Source organism: Microtus ochrogaster, assembly GCF_000317375.1.
Source record: "Microtus ochrogaster isolate Prairie Vole_2 chromosome 14 unlocalized genomic scaffold, MicOch1.0 chr14_random_1, whole genome shotgun sequence".
Classification (NCBI taxonomy): domain Eukaryota; kingdom Metazoa; phylum Chordata; class Mammalia; order Rodentia; family Cricetidae; genus Microtus; species Microtus ochrogaster.
In genome coordinates this window covers 35,625,175-35,640,402 of record NW_004949096.1, presented here as the reverse complement: position 1 = coordinate 35,640,402, position 15,228 = coordinate 35,625,175, and the positions used below count along the sequence as shown (strand labels likewise).

General features: G+C 48.8%; 1 protein-coding gene across 2 annotated transcripts; it reads right to left on the bottom strand.

Moving 5' to 3' along the window:
- Positions 1-1,520: 1,520 nt before the first annotated feature.
- Positions 1,521-15,198, bottom strand: Tmem127 (transmembrane protein 127). Of its 2 annotated transcripts, XM_005364430.2 has the most exons (4): positions 15,061-15,198; positions 14,366-14,683; positions 5,975-6,139; positions 1,521-5,202 (listed from the first exon to the last, which is right to left on the bottom strand). In XM_005364430.2, exons 2-4 carry the CDS (start codon positions 14,607-14,609, stop codon positions 4,895-4,897), a joined length of 717 nt encoding a protein of 238 aa, XP_005364487.1. In that variant the 5' UTR covers positions 14,610-14,683; positions 15,061-15,198; the 3' UTR covers positions 1,521-4,894. The 2 variants fall into 2 exon arrangements, with proteins under 2 accessions (XP_005364487.1, XP_026643551.1); XM_026787750.1 differs by having other exon boundaries at positions 14,366-15,198.
- Between the last annotated feature and the right edge of the window lie 30 nt (positions 15,199-15,228).

Below are 15,228 nucleotides of genomic sequence, written 5' to 3'. Positions count from 1 at the left end.
CTAGAGTCAGGCAGATCTCTGAGTCTGAGGCCAACCTGTTCTATAGAGCTAGTTCCAGAACAGCTAGGGCTACACAGAGAAACCCTGTCTCAAAACATCAAAAGAAAAAAAAAAGTCTAACCTTTTGGTCTAATGAATTTAGAATTTGGGCCTATCAACAAAAGAGAAATATGTATGTATACTAAGTATGTATGCATACTCAAATTTCTTTGCTATCCTGTTAGGCTGTAAGGGGACAGACTGTAGGAAGAATAAGGGGCATCTTTCTCATTCACCCACCACCATGAAGATTGTACAAAAGAAAACCCCAACACAAATAGTCAAGTTAGAGATGCCACCTCCGAGAAGGTGGTAGAACAGGTGACCATATGGCATACATGGGCCACTTCACCACAGTGTTCTCTTAGGAAGCCAGTTGTCATCCTCTAGTGACAGTCAGGACAGGTCTTTCAAACAGGCCGTGCACTCTAAAAGACCCATGTCAACAGTGGACTAGAACCATCGGTGTGTATCCCTGCAGGCCAGGAGAGGGCACCAGACCTCATTACAGATGGTTGTGAGCCACCATGTGGTTGCTGGGAATTGAACTCAGGACCTCTGGAAGAGCAGTCAGTGCTCTTAACCACTGAGCCATCTCTCCAGCCCTTTGAAAGCTCTTTTATTCTCTAACTCTTCAGACGCATGGTTGGCAGAGGAGGCCTTTACCTCCTCTGCAGTGTCTTTGGAAAAGGCTCCTCTCCAGACCTGGGATTTCCTCCGTGGCAGAATGGACAGGCCAGTTCATATCTCTCCTGAGGAAAGAGCTGTCTTCCCCCAATACTTAAGTCAAACATGTTCCCTACAGCTCACAGGTGAGGAACTGACACCTTAATTGTCAAACCACTGCCCCCAAGAGTTCGTACCTCGAGGCTGGAGAGATGGTTAGGAGCACTGGCTGCTCTCCGGAGGATCCAGGTTCAATTCCCAGATCCCACATGGCAGCTCCCAACTGTCTATAACTCCAGTTCCAGAGGATCTGACACTCTCACACAGATATACATGCAGGCAAAAACACCAACGCACAGAAAATAAAAATAAATAAATCACTAAAGGAAAAAAAAGAGTTCCTGCCTCAGGGCTGGAGAGATGGTTCAGTAGTTAAAAGCATTCCCTGCCCTTCCAAAGGTCCTGAGTTCAGTTCCTGGCAACCATCTGTAATGAGGTCTGATGCCCTCTTCTGGCCTTCAGGCATACACACAGACAGAATATTGTATACATAAATAATAAATAAATATTAATATGAAGAGGGCATCAGACCTCATTACAGATGGTTGTGAGCCACCATGTGGTTGCTGGGAATTGAACTCAGGACCTTTGGAAGAGCAGGCAATGCTCTCAACCTCTGAGCCATCTCTCCAGCCCAATATTTTTTTTTTTAAAAAGTTCCTGCCTCACTTCAGGCAGACCCATCTGAAATGGAGTCATCTCTGCCTGACCCCTGTCACAATGGCACTCCCACAGAAAGGCACAGGAAGACTGCAGACCATTTGAAAACAACGGCTATAAAGTTTATTAGTTCTTTTCTGTCTCCCCATAGAAACTTGTATTCCATACTGTCATGGCCCAGGGCATGGGCACCTCTGAGTAAGACACCAGCTGAGGATTCTGAGGTTATCTGGAGAGAACTGCCTTTCCTTTAGGTACAACAGCCACTTTGTGATTCCCAAGACTTCTCCCTGCCATCCTGCACACAACACAGGCTCTCCTCTGAAGCCCTCTTGAGTTACAAGGCTGATCCCATCTTCTAGTGCACTGTGGCAGGGTTGGAGTTCCTGGGCTCTCTCCCAATTCTACCAGGCCTGAGGGTTCTTCACACATGTCCACCTGCCCTCCCCCCCCCCAATCCCCACACTCTCTGGTGCTTTACTTAACATCACAGCCCTCCACACCACCAGCAGTGCATATTCGGAGCCCTCCTGTGGCTTCCTGCTGCTTGAGGAACATCAGATGGGCCTTCACCATCTCACTCCGTACCACACCCTGGCCAGCATGCCAGTCCCTCAGAGGGAATGGCTGCTCCTTCAAATGCTCTCCCATACCAACCCAGCTCTACCTGCTCCTTTCAGAAAGCTGTTGATAATTATTCTGGTTAGAACCAGCCTCCCTTCTCCAGCATAGGACTTTCCCAAGGTGTCCAGGAGACTATTCATTTCACTATTTCCTGGTGGGGGAATCTGTCTCCTGAGCTAAGGAAAGACAATCCTGGAGACAAGATCCTGTCAGACACCCTCTTTCATGGGGCTCAGTGTTTTGTGCATAATCTAATGGACCCTCATGGAAATGTCTTATTGGACACAAAATGAGATATCAGTTTCCAGGAAAGATATGTATCCTGCTAGGAATGGACTACTTCCCAAAGAGCCCTAAATGCTTTCATCAAATATACACTTGGGGCCCCAAGATGGGTTAATGAATGAACTGAGAGCATGGGCAGCCATCAAGGTTTCACCCATCAGCTGCCTGGAAGAGCAACTCTGCAGGTCTTGCTCCCGGAATCGTTTGTATTCTCCGACTTTTCCCAGGAAGCACCACGAGAGCTCTGAAAACAGCCCTTCTGCAGCTCATCAAGGTTCGTAGCAGTCACCTGCTGTTTCTAGCTGTGGGCTTTGGGAACTTCCTCTGTGAAAGGTATCAAGACTGGGAGTCTCTGAATGATCAAAATGCCAAGCTCCTACTAACTTTGCTCCGTTACAAGCTTCATCGCTGAATGTTTCCTACTTCTCTGGGAGGAAGAGAACAAACATCGGGAAAATTATGACAAAATGACAGGCAGCCACTGGCATTTGTGTTCTCATTTGTAGTTTCAAGGTTTTGTTTTGCCTTTTAATTTTTTTTCCTAGAAAAGAAAAACACAACCAGAGAAATTTATATGATAAACTATAGTGTCAGAATGGAAGGGGAAAGAGAAAGAAAGGCCAGAGGAACAGGAAACTAGTAAAAAGTGGATTCCAAATCACAAGGAACAGTCCACAGGGCGAGTCCTCATTCACTTTGGCATGCATGTTTGGTGCCTGGTCTTCTGGCCTGCTCCCTCAGATACCACAGTGGAGAGAGCTGGCCACACACTTCAGAAACCTGCCAATGATGAGCTCAGGACTTCACAGAAAGGTAGTCTTAATTTAGCTCCTTGATTTTTGTGCTCAGGCCTCACCTGGCGGCTTTCTTGCTTCAGAGACGGTCTGGAAGAATGGGAGAGTCACACTGGGGCACACTTTGGCATCGCAGCAGGGAACTCCAAGCAGACGCTTTCTAACGGGCACACTTGGTCTTCATCTGCACAGCCATTTGTCCACATATTCCCCACTCCTTCTGGCCAAAGAACGGGGAGGTGACAGTCTTGTAGTCACAGTTCAGTGACTGTATTCAGTCTCCATTCTTGCTCAAAATGTCTGTTGTCTTACGGGTGAGAGGAGATTGTAATCCATCTCCCTTTCAGCTAGCACTAGACTCTCATTCCAAAGGAGCTCATAAATGAACAAGAACAGCTTGCCTATCTGGATCCAAGCTGCAGGCCTCTCAAGTCCCACCTACCTTATGCCCCAGGTTTCCAGGCAAAACAACAAAATAGACAAATAAAAAATAAAATTGGACCCAAGGCAAATAGAATAGCTAGAGTAACAGCCCAGTAGCACACCGCAAGACCAGCATACATTCCAGAAGGGGAGAGGGGCATGCAGCAAGCTGTAGCCCCAAGTCACAGACTAGGGGACACATTGAAGGCTACAGTCGGGCCTGCACATCTGACAGGGTCCTGACACCAACCTGATGCACCTCTGTGTGGAGTACTACTGTGGAGAGTGGAGGGTCCTGCCCTGCTTGGCCCCTGTGCCTGAACTGAGGCCAGGTTACATCTCAGTGCCACAGTTCTGAGGAGCACCACACTGGCCAGCCAGCCAGGCCATAGTTCTCAGCCCCGCGGGGGCCATGTGGCCCTAATTCCACAGAAAGGCCCCAGGGAGCCACAGCTGCCTGGAAGAAGTCAGGACACAAAGACTGCATTCTATTGGAGAGACTGGGAGAAGTGACTATAGGCTTAGAGAGAGCTATGGTCCAAAATATTGCAGAGTCTAAGGGATGGGCTCCATTTCTGAACAACAACAACCATATCCATGTTTTAGAGAGCATGGCTGCTATTGCTTGGTTTTGTTTTGTTTTTTTCCTTTTAAAACCACTCACATTAAAAGACGAAGGGGCTAGGGCACTCAGTCCCCTTCACTAGGGTCCTCAACAGGATCAGTCTCTTGCCTGGTTCTGCTTCCTTGCCTGGCTCCAACCACAAGAAGCCAGGGCAGAGCAGGAGAGCAACAGCAATCCCTTCTCTCGAGAAAACCAGAGCACACATGAGGAGTGGCCCAGAGGCTAAAGTGCAGAGGATCCACAAAGTGGACAGCTGGGTTTAGGGCACTCTAGAAGGAATGAGTCAGCCCACACACAGAAGTGGCACAAATGTTGGGCCTGGCAAAGTGAACCTACATGGCACAGTCCCCTTCCCTTTGCGCCCTGTTGGCACCTCTCTCAGAGACTGTCCACTACCAGCAGCAACCCAAGGAAAGTCCCAGTTCCAAAACCACGGCCCACGGAGGGAGGAAACTTGCCTGACCATCCCTGGGTAGAAGGAGCTAGTGAATAGGAAAGGAGCAGAGGGTTCTGGGAGGGGAAAGAGTACATTGTATAAAATTAGAGTCCCAGCTCTGCAGAGCAGGGACAAATGGACAACCCTAAAGGCTGGGAAAGATTTGGTGAAGATGGTCAGGGTCCTACCAGTGAGACCTGCTGGGGGAAGTGGCTCTTCTGGGTGTAAGAGGAGCTGTGGCACTGGGGGAAGGGCTGCTGAGGAAGAGAGCCCAGGCTGTCATTAGGGTGTGTAGGCTGGAGGTGGCTGGAACTGGTTGATGACTTCATACTCTGCTGGGTAGGGGTCATTCTCTTCCATCTCAGATAGGAGCTCCAGTGCTTGCTCTTCTTCCTCTGTTGGATAGTGGCGCAGGAGGTTGGCTGCAGTAGCCAGGATTGAGGCTCCACCAGCTCCTGCCACCAGGTAGAAGCTAACAGCAAAGGTGACATAGACTTGGGAGCCGTGGTACTTCTTATGCTGCTGCTGCTGGGCCAGGATGAGCTCAGAAGCCCAGTAGGAAAAGCCAATGACAGTAGCACACTGTAGGACTGGGAGACAGAGGGACAGCACAGAACGGGATCAGCAGTCAGGATGTGTAAGGAATCAATCACAGCCTCTCTCACCCGGTTCTCAGAGGACTTGCCTGGCCCAAGGTCCTAAGAACTTCCTTGACTATGAGATTCTTGGCTTGGAACTGAGGAGTTATCCAACCATCCTGACTAGAAGGGTCTACTTGAAGGATTATTGTTCAATGTCAGGGAACTTGCCCAACATACACAAGGCCCTGGATTCAATCCCCAGTACCATCCATACCATCCAAAAAAAAGGGAAAAAGAAAAGAAGGGATTTACAATTAGATAATAAGGCTCCTGGATACTTCTGGGTGCTGAGAAGGACAGGTAAGATCATGCAGTTTTAGACACTGAGTTGAACTGAAGTCAATCACTATCAAAAGCCAAACTGACACCCCAGCCCAGGCCTGGGTGAGGAAAGTAGATACATATAAGCGGAGAAGGCAAACCTGGCAGGGAGGTAGACTTGGTGGGAGAAACTGACCATACACAGAAGTCAGGCAAGACAGGCCAACTCCTTCCATGCTTACACCAAGCCCTGAATTTCTATGAACTTCAATTGTCATTTTTAGAGAGCCATGAGATTCCTGTGGAATTCATTCCCTCTAGTCCTAGGCAAATTATTCACAAATGACAGAAACCAACACTAAGGCACCCCATGCCCTGAAAGGCTAGAGTTAATCACAGAGAAGCAATCCCATGGACCACTATGCCCCGGGGATCCTCTCCCACACGAGTAGATCCTTACCAGTGAGGATGTGAGCGAAGGCATAGCGACGAGTAATCTTCAGAGCTGGATGCTTGGGCCCAAAGACGTCTAGAAGGAATGCAGAGAGACTACACAGGATGCCCAGGAAGCAGAAAGCAGCAATGACCCTCAGGAGCAGCACTGTCTGGGGGTTCATGCAGAAATCTGTAGAGAGAGAATGGAAGCTTTATGCCCAAGAAACACCCCGAAGCAGGCAGTGTACCTAAAAGGATCTTGGTTTCAATTCCCCCCCAGTCCCTGGGAGCCAGAAGCCCTGGGGGCTCTGTATTTGCTCCTGCCACCAGCTGCTCAGTAGAGGCAGGGGACTTCCATGCTGCAAACAGAAGTCACCTATACACCTCAAGTCTTTTTTCCAACAAAACTAGTCTAGGGTGACTGTATATTTCTTCTCTATTTCTTTTTTTTTTTTTTTTGGAGACAGGGTTTCTCTGTAGTTTTTGGAGCCTGTCCGGGAACTAGCTCTGTTTATAGACCAGGCTGGTCTCGAACTCACAGAGATCCGCCTGCCTCTGACTCCCGAGTACTGGGATTAAGGGCGTGCGCCACCACCGCCCGGCTCTTCTCTATTTCTTTTGGAGGCAGGATCTCATGCGTCTCAGGCTGACCTCAACCTTGCTGAGCAGGGGTGGAGAATGACCATGAACTTGTGACCTTCCTGCCTCCACCTCTGGAGGACTAGAATTACAGGCATGAACCACCACACATAATTTTATGGCACAAACCAGGGCATCCTGTATGCTAGGTACTCTACAAACTGAGTGCCATGCCCAGTGTCCACCCTTTCCTCCCTCCTTCTTTTCCTCCCTCTCTCCCTTTCACTTTGCTTTTAAGACAGTCTCAATGTGTAGCCCATGCTAGCTTCAAACTCATGATCCTTCTGCCTCAGCCTCCTGAGTATTGGGAATTACAATTACACCAGACCTAGCTTCAGACCATTTTTTAAGATCCTGGCAATCAAGCTGGCATGTTAAGCTATTTTGCTAAAGGATCCTTTGCACCAACAGGGAAAGGCTAGTGACTCTTGAGCTGAACAGAGGTTAATTAATTCCCATTCTCCACTTACTCACTCATTCCTTCCATTTTCATTCTAAAGCAGACATGGAACTTAGAGACACTGAACTAAGTGAAGTAAGTTAAGTCAAATACAGAGGACAAACACTGTGATTCTGCTCATGAGACACCAAGAAGTCAGAATCACAAACGTAGAGGATATGGTGGCTGCCAGGAGCTGGAGAAAGGGAGGGCAAGGTGTGGGTTGATTCTGAGTTTTCAGTTTGGGGTCATGAAAAAGTTCTGGAAATGGACGGTAATGAAGACTAACAATGACGCAAATATGCCACTGAGCTGAACAGTGCTTCACCCTTGTAATCCCAGCACTTGGGAGGTGTTACCATGAGGGTCAAGAGTCCTAGCCCAGTTTCTGCTAGTTAGCAAACCTGAGGCCAGCCTGGGCTTCTTGAGACCACCCTCTCAATCACACCTCAAAAGGAGGAGAGAAGACTTGGATTAGGACTAGACAGCTGAAATGCAAGGCAGCAGGGAAAGCTAAGAAGTCGCACCATGAGAGCCCTGGAAAGCTCAGAAACGACAGCATGTAAACGCCACCAAAATAGGGGAGTAAACCAAGCAAAAGGAAGCGCTAAAACAGGAGAGGCGACATTCAAGGAGTCCCCAGGATGACAAGCATGTACCAAACAAGGAATTAAATAGCTTCTTTAAAAATTTTCAATTAACAATACTGTCGATCTCTTTGAAAGTTATGGAAACTTTGACGGCTTCTTGAAGCACAGAATGGAATAAAAACTGATCAAAGAAGGAGCCAAGCCGGGCGGTGGTGGCGCACGCCTTTAATCCCAGCACTCGGGAGGCAGAGGCAGGAGAATCTCTGTGAGTTCGAGACCAGCCTGGTCTACAAGAGCTAGTTCCAGGACAGGCTCCAAAAACCACAGAGAAACCCTGTCTCGAAAAACAAAAAAAAAAAACAAAACAAAAAAAAGGAGCCAAAGGCAGGTCGTGTTGGTGCCCACCTTTAATTCCAGTACTTGCTCAGAGGCAGAGCTCTCTGAGTTAGAGACTAGTCTACATAGTGAGTCTCAGGTCAGTCAGGAGTACATAGTGAGACCCGGCTTTAAAAAAAAAAAAAAATCAATGAAGCTGGGTGGTGGCATACACCTTTAATTCCAGCACTGACGCAGGTGGATTTCTGTGAGTTCAGGGCTAGCCTGGTCTACAAGAGCTAGTGCCAGGACAGGCTCAAAGCTACAGAGAAACCCTGTCTTGAAAAACCAAAAAGAAAGAAGAAAGAAAGAGAGAAAGACTTTAATCTCAGCACTTGGGGGGCAGAGGTAGGAGGCTCTCTGTGAGTTTGAGGCTAGCCTTGTCTCCTGAACTAGTTCCAGGACAGCCAGGGCTACATGAAAGAAACCCTGTCTTGAAAACAAAAACAAAAAGTTTAAAGAAGGAAACAAGTCTTCACTTTCTCTTCCTCCTCTTCCTCAGCCATTGTCAAGTGCTTTCATTTAGGCCATAGGTCACTGAGTGATTTAGGAAAAACTGGATAGAGCTGGTCAAACTCACAGGCTAGGGCTCCTTTCTTGAATTTTGATGTCAAATTCAGAATCTGAAGGTGATAATCTTCACTTTCTAGCACACATCCCGATCACTGAAGTGGTGCTGCAACCATGTACCAGGCTCCTAGAAGGTCTGGGAGCACAGAAAATCCCCATACAAGTAGTCCAAGTCTCCAGTCCCCCAAAAACACCAGTACTAGATACCAGAGGAAGGTAGACAGATGGAGGAAAACCAAGAAGCTAAGTGGTGGACCCACTGCCAACAACAAAAAAATTCAATCCAGGAGATGCTGGCCATGATGGAATCTTGAGCAGTGGGAGATGCTAAGCATTTGTGACTGACATATGTACTCAGCCTAGGACTCAAAATTCTCCAGGTAGAAGCTGGCTGTGCCCAGACAAGACTCAGGTGCCTCCAACTGGCTGCCTTCAGAGCTATCTGTTATGATCTTAACTGCAGATGGCTCAAGCATCCAGCTTGGGTGATTTCCTACTGCCATGGACTTTGCCTGTCCATGAGTTCTGCCAGAAGCTAGCATCTGCCCTCATTGCTTCCGGCACTGCCTACTCCAAACACCATAAAGATTCTAAAGGGGCCTAGGAAGAAAGGCTTGAGGGAGCAAGGGCTGACACCTGGCTCTGATGTGAACATTACCAAAAACTGAATCAATTATTTTTGGGGTCTGCATGGCATGTGGGAATGCTGGGGCAGGATTCAGTGTTCCAATGCTACCAAGAGTGCTTGCCTGAGACAGGGTGTAAGGGGTGACATCACAGGCCACATTGCAGCAGCTCACCTGCATTACTCTGTGCAGCCAGGCACTCTGTGTGAAGAAGGAGACACGAGAAGCTTCAAAGACATGGGTTTTTGTTTCTTCTGATGATGGGTGAACATATTAAACATGCGCCTGATATATCCATGCCTATGTGCTTTACATTTTAAAATACTTTTATTTTAATAAACAAGATATGCACATGATAAAAAGCTTCAAGAAAGAGGCCACCTTCCCCATCTTTCTCTAGAGGCAAGCATGGCTGAAGGTACAGGAGCCTATGCTTGCACACAAATGCGTCAAGCATTATCTTTGCCAAGTTTGACTGCCACCCTGGAAGTCATCACACAGCTCAGATGAGGAGTCAGAAGCTCCAGAAGATTAAGTGACCTCCTCCAGGTCACACAGTGACCCCCAGACACTGCATCACACAGCTCAAATGAGAAGTCAGAGGCTCCGAAAGGTTAAATGACTTCCTCTGGATCACACAATGACCCCTGGACACTGCACCGTGCTGCTTGGAAATCGCTAAGCACCCACTGGCGGCTTTTATTATTTCCTTGATGGAGATAATCAATCAAACTCTAAGGAGATGTACTGAGAAGAAGGGTCAGATGAACTAGCATGAACGCTATCCAAGACAGCAGCTGCTGAGCTCATGAAAACAGCAGCTTGAGGACTCAAATTCCATCAGCAGTAACAACAACAAAAAGGCAGAAAGGTGTGGATCACTAGTGATGAGCAGTGCTCACACAGGACGTCGGGCAAAACTGCCTTCATATGGTGTTTAAAACCCCTACAGCACCGAGGGCATCAGGAGTTAAAACACAGAAAAACTCTACATCTAGTCAAACACTAGGTCTACCACAGGCCACAGTCAATCTTCAGCAAGTCAGTAGATGGCCTGTCTCAAAGGCCCTGCCTCCCCCACAGACAGGTGCTAGGAGGGAACGCAGTCCCCTGTTCAGGCAGACTGAGTAGAGTGGCTCTGCATGGAGGACAGGAAGGGCTTCTGACACCAAATTCAAGCATGTTTTGTTCCAACTGCCTTCCTCTACTCCAAAGCTACAGTGCTTAAGGCCATGGTTCTCCCCCTTCCTAATGCTGCTGCTGCCCTTTAATAGTCCCTCATGTTGTGATGACCCCAACCATAAAATTATTTTCATTGCTGCTTCATAACTGTAATTTTGCTACAGTTAAGAAATGAAATGTAAATATCTGGTTTTCCAATGGTCTTAGGCGACCCCTGTGAAAGGGTCGGTGGACCCACAAAAGGGTCGCAACCCACATATGGGGAACTGCTAGCTTAAGGGGAAAGCCAAACATGAACTTCCCTTTGGGTGGTGCTAACACTGCCAGAGAGAAAAGGGGTGCAGTGTCTTAGCATGAGGTAAGACAGAAAGACAGCTCTGATCAAGAGCATCCCTGATCAAGCCTTCTCCTGACTTCCTTTCCTAAATACCAGTGTGGTATTTAGGGAGCGCAAATAACACTCCTCCTTTCCCCAAGGGGCCTTCCAGAGACACTAAAGCCCCAAAGATTAGGTAGGTATGAGTGACTTACTGTGGGAGAGAAATGCCATGTGGGACAGGGTCTTTTTTTTTTTAATTTATTTAACTTTATTTTATGTGCATTGGTGTGAAGGTGTCAGATCCCCTGGAACTGGATTTTCAGACAGTTGTGAGCTGCCATGTGGGTGCTGGGAATTGAACCCGGGTCCTCGGGAGGAGCAGTCAGTGCTCTTAACCACTGAGCTATCTCTCCAACCCGTGGGACAGGGTCTTGACTTAAAATTTGAGCCAGTGGTTTTCTACACTCCATTCCAGATAGACAGCAGTTGTATTCTGACCTGTTTATTTTGGTAAACACTGCTTGACTGTCCCTTCCAGTCATCAGGGAAGCAGGCAGCTGCTGTGTAATCAGACCCCAAGGAACTGACTTCGACCAAGGTCACTGGTGAGTCACAGGACTGGATTTGTTTTGAATGCTCTGGCTCTTCCCTTCTACCTGTCTGTGTCTGTGGTTGACCCCCTCTTGACCTGTGTGGACTGACGGCAGAAAAGCTAAAATGGTTTTAGACCAGCTTCCTGCTATTCTTCCTTTCCCCCTTCTTCACTACGGATCCTGTGGGCTGGAGGACTCCTCACTGCCCCGTCTCTCTGAGCACCTTCTCCTCACTCGGCATCCCTCACTCCAACTCTTTGCTGTCAGCCAGATCTGGCACAGACCACCAACAGGGCACACTAGTGTCCAGATGGGTCATCTTACAAATGTCAATGGTGCCAGGCAAGCCACCCAAAAGCAGCCCCCCAAGGGCCTGGTGATGACATCAGAATCTGTCACCACCCAACAGGTGCACAGGCCCTCCATCCTTTGTCCTTCAGTAGCTGTTGTCAAACTTGAGTCACCTGACAGCAAATCCCAACTTACTCATTCTCCAAAACTGCTTCCTGAAGCTGGTGGCGGAGCTGCCCTTGCTGGCCACACTAGAGAGGCAAAGGCCATTCAGGCCTAAAAGTCTAGGCATTTCTAAGCCTTCTCTGGACCTAAGCCCAGAGAAGCTATGTGAGAGGATTCAGAACAGAATCTGTTGAGCTGGCATTTGCTAAAGCCTTCACGCATCTGGTCACACAGCAAGGGTGAGTGGCTTTGCCTCAGGTTCACCAAGCTGAGCTGAAACCTGGAGAGATAGTTCAGGCACTAAAAAGCACAGCTCTGGCTGGGCTTGTGATAAAAAAAAAAAAAAAACAAAAAAAACAAAAAACAAAAAAAAAAAACAAAACCAAAACAGAGGCTTCGGCTTCCCGAATCTCCCTTCTGCTTTGCAAAAGGTCTTTTTTCGGTGTGTGCCTTGTGTGTGTGCATTTCCTCACGCCTAATAAAAGCTTTCTTTCACTGGCAAAATACAACAACAACAAACCCCCACTCAATCAGAAGAGCAAATGGTAAGTTTCATATAGGTCTAACAGAAAGAAAAAGGAACTCAGTGCACTAAGGGGGTGGTGGTAAGAAGAGCGTGGACTTCAGAGTCGCAACTTGGATTGGCTGTGTCTCTTAGTTCATTACCTGCTCTCCCTGAGCTGGGGCCTTTGTATATTTACAAAGGGTCAAATTAAGGAAATGTGAAGTGTGCTTAGCTCCATGCCTGGTACACAGGCTTGCTTTGGAGCCCTCTGACCCACCTCACTCTGTTACCTGCAGAGGCCCAGCAGGGGTGTTTCCCTCTGCAAGCATCTATAAGCACCACATTTGCCCAGCACAGTTCTACTTCCTCCTGGACTGGACTATTCCAGAACTCCAGGGTAGATGTCTGCTAGACCAGAAATCAGCAGTCACAAAGGACACCATATGCCTGAAGGTCCACAAGGCACACAAAACACTCAGGTAGAGAGCAGCAGAAGAGAAGCTACAAGAGACCAGATTCCTTGCCTTCTGCAGTGGCTCACAAGGCCCCAATGCCAATGCTTCTATTTATAGACAGGAGCTAAGTGATCCTGGCTAACGATGGCCAAGGAGGTGAGCAGCGCAGGCAAACCATGCATGGGCTAAGAGATCTAAACACACAGCAAATGCAATGTAAAGGTTAAGACAACATATTTGAAAAGGACAAAATTGGTCTGAATAATTTCTTACAGAGGGCAAATGCATCTGTGAACAAACAAAAACTTGAACCGAGAACTGATTTTTATTTTAACATGCCTTCGACAGGAACGTACACCAAGGCAGCGTGTCTTGAGAGCCTTCTTTACAACAGCCGAAGTAAAGCATGGGATAAACATAATTAAGGAGACAGCACCATTTTATTCTAGCATCAACAGATGGGAAGCAGTATCAGTGAGCAGAGGGCTAGCCTCGGGAGCTCGCTTTGCTTTTCTTCCTGGATCTCGGAAACCAGGATGTAAGATCAGACTAGCTCTCTCCATGCCATCTGAACGTTATGCCTCTCCCACGCCAGGGATGACCTACAAAGGACAATCATCATAAACTCTTTCCCAGTCTGTGTGTGAAACAGTCAGCTCCTAAAACAGAAACATCACGGCATCAAATGCAAAAAGGCCTGAATGCAGGTGAGTGCAAGAAATGGGAAAGCAGCCAGATTCAAACTCCACAGCCTTGTGCTGAGAAAAAGGCCTTCATCCAGTGCATAACCTTGGTCTTAAAGAGACAAACTCAGCAAGAGGGTGAAAAAAAGAAGTCTCAAACCAGAAGCCTCCACCATGTTCTCTATTAAATAAAAAAAAAAAAATCATTCTAAAGCCTTGAATGTGCAAAGAGAAGGGAACTAACTGTTAAGAGAACTCACCAGGAAAGACAACAGTAGGTAACAGGATAAGGCTTTTCAGCTTAGACCTACAGTAGTGTTTTTATTCCAATTTAGAGGGGGACACTGCCCTTTCATCAGATTCCAGGGCTTGAGCCCTCATGAGACACCTTGCACACATCTAACAGGAATGAACCAGAACTAAAGACGAATAAAGCAACCATCTCAGCCAGGCAGGCATACCTGTAAGGGCATGGAAAGCCAAATTTCAGCTGTTGAGTGTGACGATGGAACTCACGTCTGATGCCCTGGGACGCCACAAGCACCCTCTTCGATGAGTCCAATTACCACAGAATACTAAAATATCTCTTACAATTAGTCATATTCACAGTTCTCTTTTCTCCATCAATCAAGCTACCCCAAACCAACTTTTCTGCATCTCAAGGGTCTGTTAGAAGGGGGTGGCTAATTGTGATACCTAAGACCCTATTTCTTCTACCTATAAGGGCCCTTCCTCTGGCAAAAACCTAAAACAGCAGCATTCTGGACCAGCATGAGGGTGAGGACTACCTAGGTGCTTGGCTGAATAAAATCAGAATTGATGAGGGGTTAGACCCCCAAACAGAGCCACCTGGTGGGCGTGAATACCAAGAACCAGGCTGTTGCCTTTAACAAATGACTGCCTCGGGTTATCTGTGCTTCAGCCAGTCCCATATCCATTCTGACCACCCCTCAAGCCGGGAGAGCAGAAGCTCATTGCCCTCACCTTTCAGCAGATCCGGGTGCACGTAGCCCAGCACGTCCGAGACCCCCAGCTCCTGGCGGGAACAGGTGCCTCCGTGGATGTGCAACCAAGCGGGCTCCGCCAGGGCAGTGCACAGCGCCGTGATGGACAGGGCGCCAGGCAGGGCCGAAGCCAGGCTCCGCTCTGGCTGCTTGGGCAGAGCGCTGCTTCCCGGACTCCTCCGCCGGCGCCCTCCCGGCAGCCCTGCGCCTCCAGGGGCATACATGCCCGGGGCCGCCCGCTGTAGCTCTGCAGTCGCTGCTGATGGCCGCCGACCTCAGCGGGGCGCGCAGAGCCTGTCTGTACCCGGGTGGAGAGCAATGCAATGGGCAGCTGGCCCGGGGGGGTGTCAGGGCCCGCACCAGAGACTGCGGGGTGGGACCCAGGGCTGAGAACAGACAGAAGGACTGCGGGAATTCGGGGGGCGGGGACCGAGGGCTCTGGATGAGGGGTGCTGGACCAGGACTCCGAGAGGGCAAGGGACTAAGTGGGCCGTGGACATGCCAAGATGAACAGGCGCAGGTACTGGGGTCAGCTACTGGCGCAGGGGGCGGAGGAGACTTAGACCGGCATTAATGGACAGAGGGTTGCTGAGGGGCCGCCGGGATCCGGAACCCGCACTTTGAGGTGCGACCTAAACCACAGTGACCCTCCCTACGCTAGTCCCTGCTCCTCACCGATCAGTAGATCTCAGGGCCGGGATGGCGCCGCTCCGCCCGGTCACGGGCTTCTCAGCTGCCCGGGCCAAGCGATCCCAGGCCCCAATCCCGCAACGCCCAGACGGACCCAGGCTGATGCACTTCCGGCTTCCTCCAACCCCACCCCACCCCCTCCTCCTCCTCCTC